This window comes from Apostichopus japonicus, chromosome 11 (genome assembly GCF_037975245.1).
Source record: "Apostichopus japonicus isolate 1M-3 chromosome 11, ASM3797524v1, whole genome shotgun sequence".
In the NCBI taxonomy this organism is placed as follows: domain Eukaryota; kingdom Metazoa; phylum Echinodermata; class Holothuroidea; order Aspidochirotida; family Stichopodidae; genus Apostichopus; species Apostichopus japonicus.
In genome coordinates, this window is record NC_092571.1 from 16835631 (window position 1) to 16847915 (window position 12285).

The window sequence follows — 12285 nt, forward strand, 5'->3', positions numbered from 1 at the left end:
CTGATATCTGATCAAACAGGGACAACAAAAATCATGCAGTGAATCTGTACTCCACACTGAGTACTTTCACATGATATGGAATAAATATGAATTATAATGAATTAAAATCTGACATTAATTATTAATTAGACTATGTGGCGGAATGAAAGAAAGACCTTATTGCACTGGAGGCATTGAAGAAATTACACAATGTTGATATTTTCAAAATGGGGATATGTCGAAATGAATTATAATGAATTAATACTTGACATTAATTATTAATAAGACTAGGTTAAATGAAGAAATGAAAAAAAAATGAAGAAAAGGGTATATTGTAAAGTTAATGTATTAATTATAAACACATTTTGACAAGTTCCTAATCATTTATCAAATTTGTAAATACCCTATCATAATTTGTCAGAATGGTAAACAAGCATAATATTCCCCATTTTTTTTTATATCAAAGGAACGTTTAATTATAGTATCCGAAGAGATACTCTAAATTCAAAAAACAATAAAACTAAAAAATAATAAGGGAAATATTTTCATTTGATGGTAGATGAAGTACAATGATTTCCAATATTTTCATTATAATATTTTCAGTACAATATTTTCATATGATGATTTGATGGAGTACTATTTCGGCAGGAATTGCAACAAAATGTATATAATACGATACATATGTATTGGAAGTATAAATAACTAAAGTTACAACGGTAAAATATTTATAAATGCATATAATAGGAAATTAGTATATCAATTTATTGCAGATTTAAATCACAAATTATTGAAAGAGATAAGAACACAAACAAGCATCTTCAAAATATAATAATTCACAAATAAGTCAATGTTTATATATATTTGTAAATCAAGTAAAAAAAAAACTGATGGAAAATTATGCAAACATATCAGTCAGAAAGTGCAAAGATATTATAGATTTTCCAGAAAACTGACTGAAAGACAAATTTAGAAAGAAATAACAAGTACCGTCACCAAAAAACAAACTTAAAGCTGAAATGATATCAATAATGATAATTATTCGTGCGGAATGTTAAAACGTCACCAGTATAACTTTCAAATATGCAAATATAGCCGATACAAAAAAGATATGCAATTACAAAATTAGATTATAATCAGTCATTTTAAAAGTTCGTTACTAGTCATTCCAAAAATAAGTCATCCCTAATTTTAACTGTCCTCGATTTCTTGGAGGGTAACAACTTCAGAGCAAAGTACCGTTGAAAAAGTAAAATATTTTTTTCAGCTTGAATAAATGTTTGAGGAGACATGGTTGACCTTTGATCCGGATGTCGACAATCGTTGTAACATCTTATGCCATCTTCTGTGCAGTCTAGTTGCTCTTTTCGTAATACATAAATTCCTGTTTATGATGAAAACGTTAGAATTATTATTTCACTGTGAATGTGGTGATCTCAATGCATTTCGTCGGCGCGCTTTCTGTTATAACTCACTGTACACGCGCAAACATGAGTAACAGCAAACGTAGGTTATTTACAAGAACACACTAACTGTACAGGACAAGCCATGCTATGCTCTAAAGATATATCTCACTGAACAGTGATGCGATATAACCCCTCCAACCCCCCCCCCCCACACACACACACCATGCTACCACAACACTTAAGACATGTATCCCAAGCAAAGAGGAGGGGAACAGACCTGTGTTGGGAGGGATAAAGTATTATGCCGTTTCAGCTCCATCTACCTATCTCGTCCAAGGGCGTAGGAACCGGGGGGCTGGGGGGGGGCGCCAGCCCCCCCAGTGAAAAATGTGGAGGGGCGGAAGTATCATTCCGCCCCCCCGGTTCGCAAGTCAGAAAACCCCTTTTTCATTTCCAAATGAGAAAAAAATCTCATTTGGAGCACCAAATTGCATCTAAGACCAGGTGAAAATACAAAATTAAGTTTACAAAATGGAGTGGGTGTTGAAGTGTGCTATATTGCACCAAATTGCATCTGAGGCCACCTGGAAATGCAAAAAAAATCCAAAGGGGAGGGGGCACCCCCTCCCCTTAGACCCCTCCCCCAGGCCGGCCATCAGTCTTCAGCCCCCCCCCCCCACTCAAAAGTACCTTCCTACGCCACTGATCTCGTCGGTAAATTTATAAGACATTCAATTACTAAATTCCACCCCATATCCCCTCCTCTACCTCCTCCCCGTCTTCATTGAGCGAAATTAATTCTAAACAACCGGTAAATGTTGTGTTCATGTAAAAGCAATATTCGTGTTGAGTAAACTTGAAAGTAAAATATTCCTTCCTCGTCTCGTCCCATCCCATCCAACCCCCACCTCCCACCACCTCCCCACCCCTTTCTTATCCAAACTTAACATGTCATACAATCATCAAATAATGTTATTAATATACCATGACTAGATTATTACTCACGATTAGGAACATCGCCCCGAGGATAGTCGCCTTTTGCTTAACATCCAAGTCTTTCGGGACTGCGGAGAAGAGTTTATTCGAGAGAAAAAAGCGGAATATGAAACGTGAAATGTGTGGAGGACACGACTATTACAATAAATCTTGATATTTATTTGCACAACTAAGAAAAAGTATCAAAATAATAATGTGTCTTTTCATCTTGTCAAAGGTACCGGGACTTTCTTAGTAGCGGTTTTGATCCTTGAAATTGTTCGCATTATTAAAATTAGACAATTAAGTATATAAGTGGGGAGATAACTATACTGTCTCATTTGGAGGAACAAAGCAAGTTAATTAGAAAAGGTGTATATAGGAACTGCATGTGTGATCTCGAAAAGCTCTACAAACACGACCTTTGACCTATAGTTTCGATACTTACATGTTAAAGAAAATGTATCTGCATTGGTACACATTTCTTTCACGACACCATTCCATACTTTGGTTACTGCTCCAATTTCCTCACCATCGTTACTGAAGAACTGAACCAAATAATATATAAATCATTTATCTCCGAAAGCCAAATTCAAATATATAAATTAGAAGAAGAAGATGAAAAAAAGGACTACTTCGATGGTCTCAGAGTTTGTTCATGTTGGTGGCCTCAGAGTTGGTTACCTGATTCATAACTCAGGGTTCCTGATGAAATTCGACTATTCTTTATTTTGGTGTCTCGAGTCTGACACTAATAATGAACACAGACCTTACGAGGAAGAGGGAGGTGGTAAAGGGAAAACAGCCGCCTTGTCTGTACAAGAAAAGCCTTGTGTGGCCTCAGAGTCGTTGAAGCTGACTCTTTATTTCGGGTGGGGGGAGGGGTCCATTCCCACAAAATTGATCAATTTTGAAAATTCGAGACGTCAAAATGGTGCATTCTGAGGCATATTTAGACTGTAAATTAGTTCTTTATCATTGCGTCTAAATGCAAGGCTGTGTTAAGACTTTTTTTTTGGCAATTTTTTATGACTGGGGATGGAATGGGTGTTGTCGGGTCGCATACCCACACCCCTTGTTCCCGCGCCTGTAAAAGATGTTTGCTTGTTTTACTTCCGGGACTTTTCCTGAGGGAGAACACGTCCTGGAGGGGTGGACTGATATTGACTCTGTGTTAGAAGTAAACCAAAGCGAGCCTTCTTCTATTCATGTTGTTTTATACCGATACACTATAATTGATCTTCAAATGTGGATCCTCCCCTCTCCCCACCCCGATATATGATGATATAGCCCCGAGGAACAAGTGAAGCATCTCGTTATAACCTCTGACCTACCCGGAAATGAATATCTCCGGTACATCCACAGCAACACTGGCATGGGACACAGGGTCCCTGTATGGTCAGGACTTCCTCCATATTGTCATCATGCACATGGTACTTGGGCTTCCATCCACTACACCTGGAATGTAAAATAAATATGTAAACATAGATTTTAAGTCTGTTATGTGGAAAGAGTTGGGTGGACAGCTGGTGTCCTGGCCATTATTAACACCTCAAAGCAGGTCGGATGAGATTTCGGCGACCCGAGACCTATGGTCAGTTAGATTGGGATCCAGAAAATGTGTGAATGGGGGGTGATATGGGACCGGTAACATAATTTCCCCAGAGCTCGACCTGGATTTCCACGCCACTGCCTTCAAGTTTCCGATCATGACCACACGCTTATGTTTTAGCTTGGAGATCCCGAATCTTTGGCCCGTCACTTAACATGCCAGGAACCGTTTAATTCATGCATCGACTATGAAAAAAATATTGGATGATAGGCTTAGTTACATACACAGATAAATAGATGATATTAAATATATAAGCTGTATACTGTCGCAAAAGATCAAATTAATCCTTACCCTTGATAAACATATCCAACTGGATTTCCAGGGGGTGACTCGATGTTGATGCGAAATGCGCAACAGTTTTGACCGCTAATGCACCAACAACAGCCAGCGCAACATTGGAATGGCCTGCTTATCCGAATGACTTCCTAATCTCCCCCAATGAAAAGTTATAATAAAGAGAATGAAATTGAGAAAAGCTTTAAATTCAATGCGGAAAGAAAGATATCGGTCAATTGAAAAAAGACCATTATCATGCAGTTATTGGCCTGAAATATGCTAGAAATACATATAATAATGGACAACGGTGCTCCAACTTCAACAATCATTTTAATATCAACTTCAAAGTATTTTTTCGTCAATGAAACCATTTAATTGTCTAATTTAACACCCCTCGATGTCTGGAAGTAACCTTGAGAATGCAGGACCACCAGGAAAGTATATGCTACTTTTAAAACTTCTATGTTTTTTTTTATTTATTGTATAGCATTTTGCCAATATTATACGGAATGACCGTCTGGTATGAAAGTTAGATGTCATACAGTTTAGAGTGTATGATGTTAGTAATAATAACAGACGGAAAGAAGTATGCAGTGGCGGATACATGGTTTCTCGAATGGGGGAGGAGAAGAGGGAGGGGTGGTGGGGGTGTGACGGTGTCTGGTAGACAATTACCGGTATAGACAAGTACTGGTATATACAAGTACTGGTATATACAAGTATCGGTATATAAAAGTACCGGTTTATACAAGTACCGGTATATACAAGTACCGGTATATATACAAATACCGGTATATACAAGTACCGGTATATATCGAAAAGCTCCCCACAAATATGTACATAGGTAAAACATGTACGCTCATGATGCATACTAAAACTAACCTTGTTATGATAAAAAAGAAAACACAAAAATAACACTTGTATATGTTATTAGTTGCTAAGTTTTAGTGCCAAAACAAAAATCAGAAGAATATGCCACTCGTTGACTGAACACGCCGGATTGTTTACATCCATGCAGCATCTATATATACTGTGTAAATTATATCCACTGTACACGTACTATATAGAGAATGACCATAATACTATAACATTTGTCCTATAATACAGCGGTTCTGCGATTCTTATTCTTATGCAAAATTAAAAGTTTACCCTGCTCATGTTATCCACAATGTGCATCGTAAATGAACGAGCCTGGTTACAGCAGAATCGCATGCAGAAAGCAGACTCTACAGGTGAAACGGGGGAGAAAAACAAACACGTGCATGGTCGTCATAAAAAAATATTTAGAAGGTATTCTCATAAAATTAATTAATATGTTAATTAATAACGCACAAAAAATTACAGACAAGTCGTCTGACTCGAGAAGATCAAAGGTTCATTTTGCTTCAACTGCAAACATTTAAATTGATGGCGCTATTATCCTTCTTTTCTTTTTCCTTTTAATCTCGGTAAACATTTAGGAAAGTTAATTAGCGCCGCCAATATTAATCACAAAAAACGATGCACCATCCTGCAAATAAAATTTTAATCACGGTTAAGGAGAAACCATTTTGGATAATTATAAAAATTATGTAGGAATAGAAATGAATCAACTGGAAGATTGATAATAAACAAAACAATGAATTACAGAATATTAATTACCTTCATAAGCGAAGTAAACTTGTTGGCCCATACTGTTTGCTATCGTGTACCTATTCTTGCAGTCGATACCGGTTACGGCTGTCAAATATTTCAAGAAAGTTAAGAGAGATGAATAAAAAAGGAGTATGAAAACGATTTTAAATGTTCCATAAGAAGTATTGAATGACGAGTACAGAGATAGGTGGAGGGGAGGGAGAGATTATCGTGTACCTTAGTTTTTCCGACGTTATACCGATAATGGCTGTCAAAAATTTCAAGAAAAATATTAGAGAAAAGAAAAAAACATGAAAATGATTTCCAATGCCTCATAAGCAGCGACAAAAAACAGGCAGAGAGATAAAGGGAGGAGGGAGTAGAAAAGGGGTTTTTATAATTGTTAGAACAAAAGTTGACGATATTCTGAATTCTGACTGTCATTATACCAGTTATACTATTTCAAGGAAAGATGAGAATACCTTCAAATACTAGATACTAAATTCAGAACTGCTATTTTAAGAAATTTAAATGCAAGACAGTATAGCCACAACCATAGTCAATAAGAGAACGCTCTAATGATAAAAAAGAAAACCCGATGCATGTAACTACTGATATTAAAGGTAATTCAAAGGTCGCACTCATTGTTATACTAACGAATATTCTCTTTATATATACTAATTATTGACCGAGTCACACTCCAACAGTTAATACTAAATTGTTATGATAAATAGTGATTAATATACGCAAATGTCAGAAAAGTTATGTACACGTTTGACATTGTGTTTACCCACAAGACTCTTGACTCTGTATAGAAGGTGAATACATATATATACATAGAGGATGTTCTAACCCTAATAGGCGATGGATACTGTGCACTGTGACAATACCGTACTGTTACGATGGGCAAAGGGCGCGCCCTATATGAGCGTCCGCCGTGTAATGGTATCATACCAACATGTGCTGTGTAATCCGCTTGAAAGTTTGTTATCTTTTGTCGGGAAAAATACCTCTATATGGACCTAATAATGGTTGTATTATTTTTAGAAGATGCATCATGATGGATTTTGGATGGGGAAAATATCGTTCCAAAATTAATGCAGATATTTTTTTTTTATTATGTTCAATCATATAGCTCAAGTAAATGGTGGCGTAATAATATCAGCAATGACCCTTATAATTTATGCTTTGTTTATGATAACACGTTTTGCTGTTACATTGCCTATCTGTGATAACACGTTTCGCTGTTACATAGCCTATCTGCATACATAGCAAAAGCCATGAAGTAGTTGGTGATCGATACGCGGCCGTCAAAATTCGTGAAATCTGCTTTGTACTACTTAAAGGCATTGAAGACTCGCCCAAACCTCGTGCCGCGCTCAGAAAAAGTTAACTTTCTGTTGCTTGCAAGTGAAGTTTTCTGCTTGTCGCTTCAAAATGCTGACAGTAATGAAACGTGATACCTTGTTATTTTTAGCTGGACCTGAGATGTCCATCGCTGTATCGTTTGTACACTGTGATGTGGGTATTGACCGCAGCTGTATGTACTGACTGTACACTATAGTGTCTAATTACCGAAGTTAGCAAGCTGTGTGCGTATTTTCTGGGATCGATGGTGGTGTCTAACACTTCTGTTACACCTCATTCGGAACTAGGTCAGATTACCGGCATTAGACGTTTCATTTTGCGCGAGTCTTCACACCCTTTAAACAGTCTACCATTAAGTCCATTTGTATAATACGAAAACATGTTATCATACATAAGGAAGCATAATGAAGTGTAAACGGTACCAAATAGCGTGTACCGGTATTTTACGACAAAGTTCTACGGATAAAACAAAAGATGGCAAACGTTAATAATCGGGACCGAGCGTCTATTTGACTAGAAACGGTATACCAGGTATATACGCCTTGATTGGCTCAAGGTGTTATCTTTGGGCTACATGATTGGCTACTAACCTTCGAATAGTTCCACACTCTGTTTCACAATCAGTTGGTCGATGTTAGCTAGGTACTCCAAGCCAGGTGGACAATCCGCTAACTGCGGTTTCGGCATCCACGTCATACCCATTCCGGCTGGTTGTTCCATAATCGGTGGCTTGGTTTGTGACGCCATTTTCAAATGATCTGGGTTTTTTTTATTAAATTAAAATACAGACCAAAGCATAATTTTTCCCTTTGAGTTTTATCAGTGGCGGAGAAACAGGGGGGGTTGGGGGGGTTTTAACCCCCCCCCACTTTTTGAAGAGGGGGGGTTGGCCCACACAATCAACCCCCCCTAGTTTTTGCCAGTAATGTTCTGTTATAGCCTATGTTATGTGCTCCAAATGGCATAATAAATCAAATTATTAAATTTGAAATTGTTAAAGTCATTTCAACCTTTTACCTGGTAGGCTACATCAACAATTAACGACCGAAAACCGAGTTAGAATTGACCCACACATTATTTCTAGCCCCTTTCCCCCACCTTGCGCATTGGAACTTGTAGCTCATAGCGCTAACTTCACACACAACATACATACACAAAATAAAGTTTTGTTGCTGTTGAATAGCTTTGGAACTGTATACACTTGCCAACTTCAACGAGGTGAAGGAAGGAATAGAAAAAGAAGAAAGAGAGAAAAGGAGAAAAGGATGGAGTAGAAAATACGGCAAGAAAACGGGAAGAGAAAGAGGAACAGTGCCAAATTATTCGAATTTGTAAAGCAAACAGCAGATATCACATCATATCAGTGAGCATGAAAATGGCGTTCCACGATAAACAGCCTCCAAACCATGGGCGCAGATCCTGGTGAGGACAGCGGGACCGTCCCCACCAACTTTTTCAGTAGTGGGGACATGATATACCGTGTCCCCACCAATTTGTCTTGACCAATAGCTGCATTTCAAGTTCCCCTGTATTAAACTTTGACGCAGTTTTATCCAGCATTGTGCAAATGACATGCAGCAGTTCTCATTTTCTTGTATTTTATCCACAGTTGTTAAATATAGGACGGAAATCACATTTGCGGCAGTCTATATTTGTTTTCTGGGAGAGGACCCCAGACCCATCGTATATACAAAAGTCTACTTGGATTATTTGTCCCCTGATTTTCTTTCTGCAGACGCCCATGTATTTCTCCAAACTAAATTTCTAAGCAATGAGATCTAAAACTTAAGGAGGTTTAGGAGCATCATTAGGTCTGGGAAGTGTTATTTCCGGCGATCTGGGAGGTATATTTGCCCAAAAAAATTGTACGCTACGCGCGAACCCATGATCGCGCTCCGCTTATAGATAGTGTCATAGAACAGACACGCGTCCCTACCATTATCCAAGACTGATCTGCGCCCATGCTCAAAACTGTCGATGTGTGTAGTGTTCAGTTTCGGAAATATCTGGTACATTTTTATTTCCTTCAACGAAAGTTTTTGGTAGCTGTCTGAATTTTCGAAAATTCCCTAACCAACATTCTCCATCATACTTCATCATACTCGTGCAATTTTGACCCGTCTGTTATGGTTTGAAGGAGGTTTTCCATATCGGTTGTCCATAGATGATATTTTGTGCAACATTATGGGTATGTTTTGAAGTGAATTTATTCACGAGAATTGTGAATTTTCAAATTCTGAACAGTGGGGCTGACGGATATTGTAGGCCGCGATGAAGAATCACCTACAAAAGCAATGATCCACAGGATATGTGATGAAGTCGAACATGATGTGTGACTGGTGACAATCTTCAAAAAGGTTATAGATGAGAAAAAAGGTATTTGGAAAAAACTTGGTTCTCAGGCAAAAGTGTACATATGGTTGGTCAGTTCCAAGCCCGAGAAGTGCCATTTCCGGTGATCTGGGGGTACCAAAACCAGAAATTTGCTTGTACGCTGCGCGCCAACCAATGGTGGCGCTCCGCTTAGATAGTAATACGCGCCCCCCCCCCCCGGGTTAGAAAATCCTGCATACGCCCTTGGTTAAATGCAGCTTTCAAGGCCTGGGCGGTGCCGTTTACTGCAATCTGGGAGGCAATATTTGCCAAAAAATTCTTGTGCACTTCGCGCCAACTTATGGTGGCGCTCCACTTAGATAGTGAGCCAGTAGTTATGACTTTTTATTTCATCAATGGCCTGCAACCCCCCCACTTCTGACAAGAAATCTCCGCCACTGAGTTTTATCATTCATTCCTCTTTGGTAGTTTTATCAATTATTTTGCACCGTTTTCTCATCGATATTGTGGCGTGGGCAGTGATGGGAGGGGGGCAGGGAGGGGGTGGGCATGTGGTTAGTCGGGAGTAAAGTGTTCAGTCTGGGGATTTTGTTAGTATTACATTCAGTCTGGGAAGGTTTACGCCAGCGTCCTTCGGGCCCTAAGACGTCATTCCATCGAGGTTCATACCGTCCTTTCTGAATCAGTGAGGGAGTTTAGAATTTGGCTCTCCACCACGTTTGAAATACTGGCCCCCTCACCGCATGAGTAAGGTTAATGTCACGAGAAAGTAAAGTTAGACTTCATTTCTGATGGATCGATGGATACATTAAATGTTTACATTGTCTTAAAGTTGGTAATATATATATATATATATATATATTATTATTATTCCTATATATATATATATATATATTGTATATATTGTATATATATATTATTGTTATTCCTATATATATATATATATATATATGTATATATATATATATATATAGATTGCCGTATCACAAGCCAACCTTTAAACCTGTGCGTTGTTTGCATTGTTCACAAGAATGATTGCACTCTTCAGGTTTTGCAGGCTAACAACTTTACGGTTATTGTCGAATATAGGACACTGACACACTGCACAATTTGTATGTTTGTTGCATACACCTAAGAAACATCTTCCAGAAGGATTCTTTCATTTTTCACAAGTTTACATTTTAAAATAAAATAAAGCTGTTAGCAAACTGCTTATCCACTAGAGAGCCTGTGTAAGAGAATGTGTAAAAGTAAGTTGGCCTGACGTTTCGATCCTAGCAGGATCTTCTTCAAATGTTAAAAGTTTATATATAGAGAGTACAGTACAATCCGTGGACCTAAGTATAAGCCTTACGTGAGCGTCAAGTACAAAGGGAGGGGAAATGTCCACGTCCGTTGTCAGTCAGGGGTCGGAGGAATTTTTAACGCAGATCCATGGATGTGGGGCCATAAATACAGACTCTCTTTTCAACCTCACACAAAAATATAAAAGAATTTATGACCACAACCTTTCCTTTTAGACCAAATTCTTAGAACTAATTTATAATCTAAATAAGGCCTCATAATGCACCATTTGACGTCTTAAATATTTTTCCTGGAGAGGACCCTCCTCACGCCTTCAACGACCCAAGGGCGACTCCCCTTACTTTACCCCTTCCATTAAAAAAAAATACTGCATCCGCGCCGCTAGCTCTTCCATAAGGGTTCATGCGGTCCTATCTAAATCTGCCGGGGGATATTTAGAATTTGGCTCTCATCTTTGAGACCCTGCCCCCCCCCCTCACTGACCTTCTTCACACTCCTTGTACCATTTTGTTTCTGGATACCAGTGTATAAAGCTCATTTAAAGGTTCCATAAGCCGATTAGTTACTTTTTTAAGAAGACTCTTGCAACTTCAAAACGTCTCCGATTTCCCCTTTCCGCACTCTCAAATATGTTTAACCAAATTCAACGCTTATGGTTTGATATAGTATAGTGCAATATCAGCTTATAAGAAATATTCGGAAAGCATATATAGACTTACCTTACAAGATAAATTGTCGCACAGCAAAAAAATACGGCAATCTGCAGGCTGTCTCTGGAAACACAATTTCATGTGATAACTACTATAAATATAGCCCTATACGCACTTTCCTCGATAACTTGACGTTCTCTGCAGAATGCATAAACTGTTGTTGTATATAGTCTTGACAAGGGAGAAAGATGTCCAAAGTTCGGATTGTTAAGTTTGTTGTACTTGCATCGATAAAAAACAAAGCAATGTAAACAATAAACACAGCTCATGCATATAATTAGTGACCAATTATAATTATCAAATTTCGTCAGTCCAGGATGCTTAAATATAGTACACAATTCTACTGTATTATAAGTTTAGACAGTTCATAATTACGGTAAAACTGCGTTCAAGATGTTTATATTTAATACATACTTCTTGACTTACTTTGTTACTACGAAATGACTGGAAGTAATTATAAATCGCGTTGAAGGCGTTTGGCTATGCAGTGACGTTACCAGAAGAAAGAAACGTTTCATGCTTCGAACTGCGCATGTACGTGACGCACTTGCGCATGATCAGACTGAGTGATTGAAAGACAAAGCTTGTGCAGTGTAAGCAGCGACGTAGCCAGGAATTTGCATGGGGGGAGGGAGGGGTCTAAGAAGAGGGGTGTCCCACTCCATTTGAGAATTTTTTTAACAATTGAATGTCCTTAGATGCGATCTGG

The 12285-nt window shown here is 38.2% G+C and overlaps 1 protein-coding gene across 1 annotated transcript; it reads right to left on the bottom strand.

The window, feature by feature from the left end:
• Positions 1 to 309: 309 nt before the first annotated feature.
• Positions 310 to 11744, bottom strand: LOC139975520 (phospholipid scramblase 1-like). The gene is made up of 9 exons (XM_071983510.1): positions 11586 to 11744; positions 7818 to 7985; positions 5887 to 5964; positions 5395 to 5471; positions 4261 to 4394; positions 3692 to 3815; positions 2806 to 2905; positions 2388 to 2446; positions 310 to 1360 (listed from the first exon to the last, which is right to left on the bottom strand). Exons 2-9 carry the CDS (start codon positions 7972 to 7974, stop codon positions 1331 to 1333), a joined length of 759 nt encoding a protein of 252 aa, XP_071839611.1. The 5' UTR covers positions 7975 to 7985; positions 11586 to 11744; the 3' UTR covers positions 310 to 1330.
• Positions 11745 to 12285: the final 541 nt, after the last annotated feature.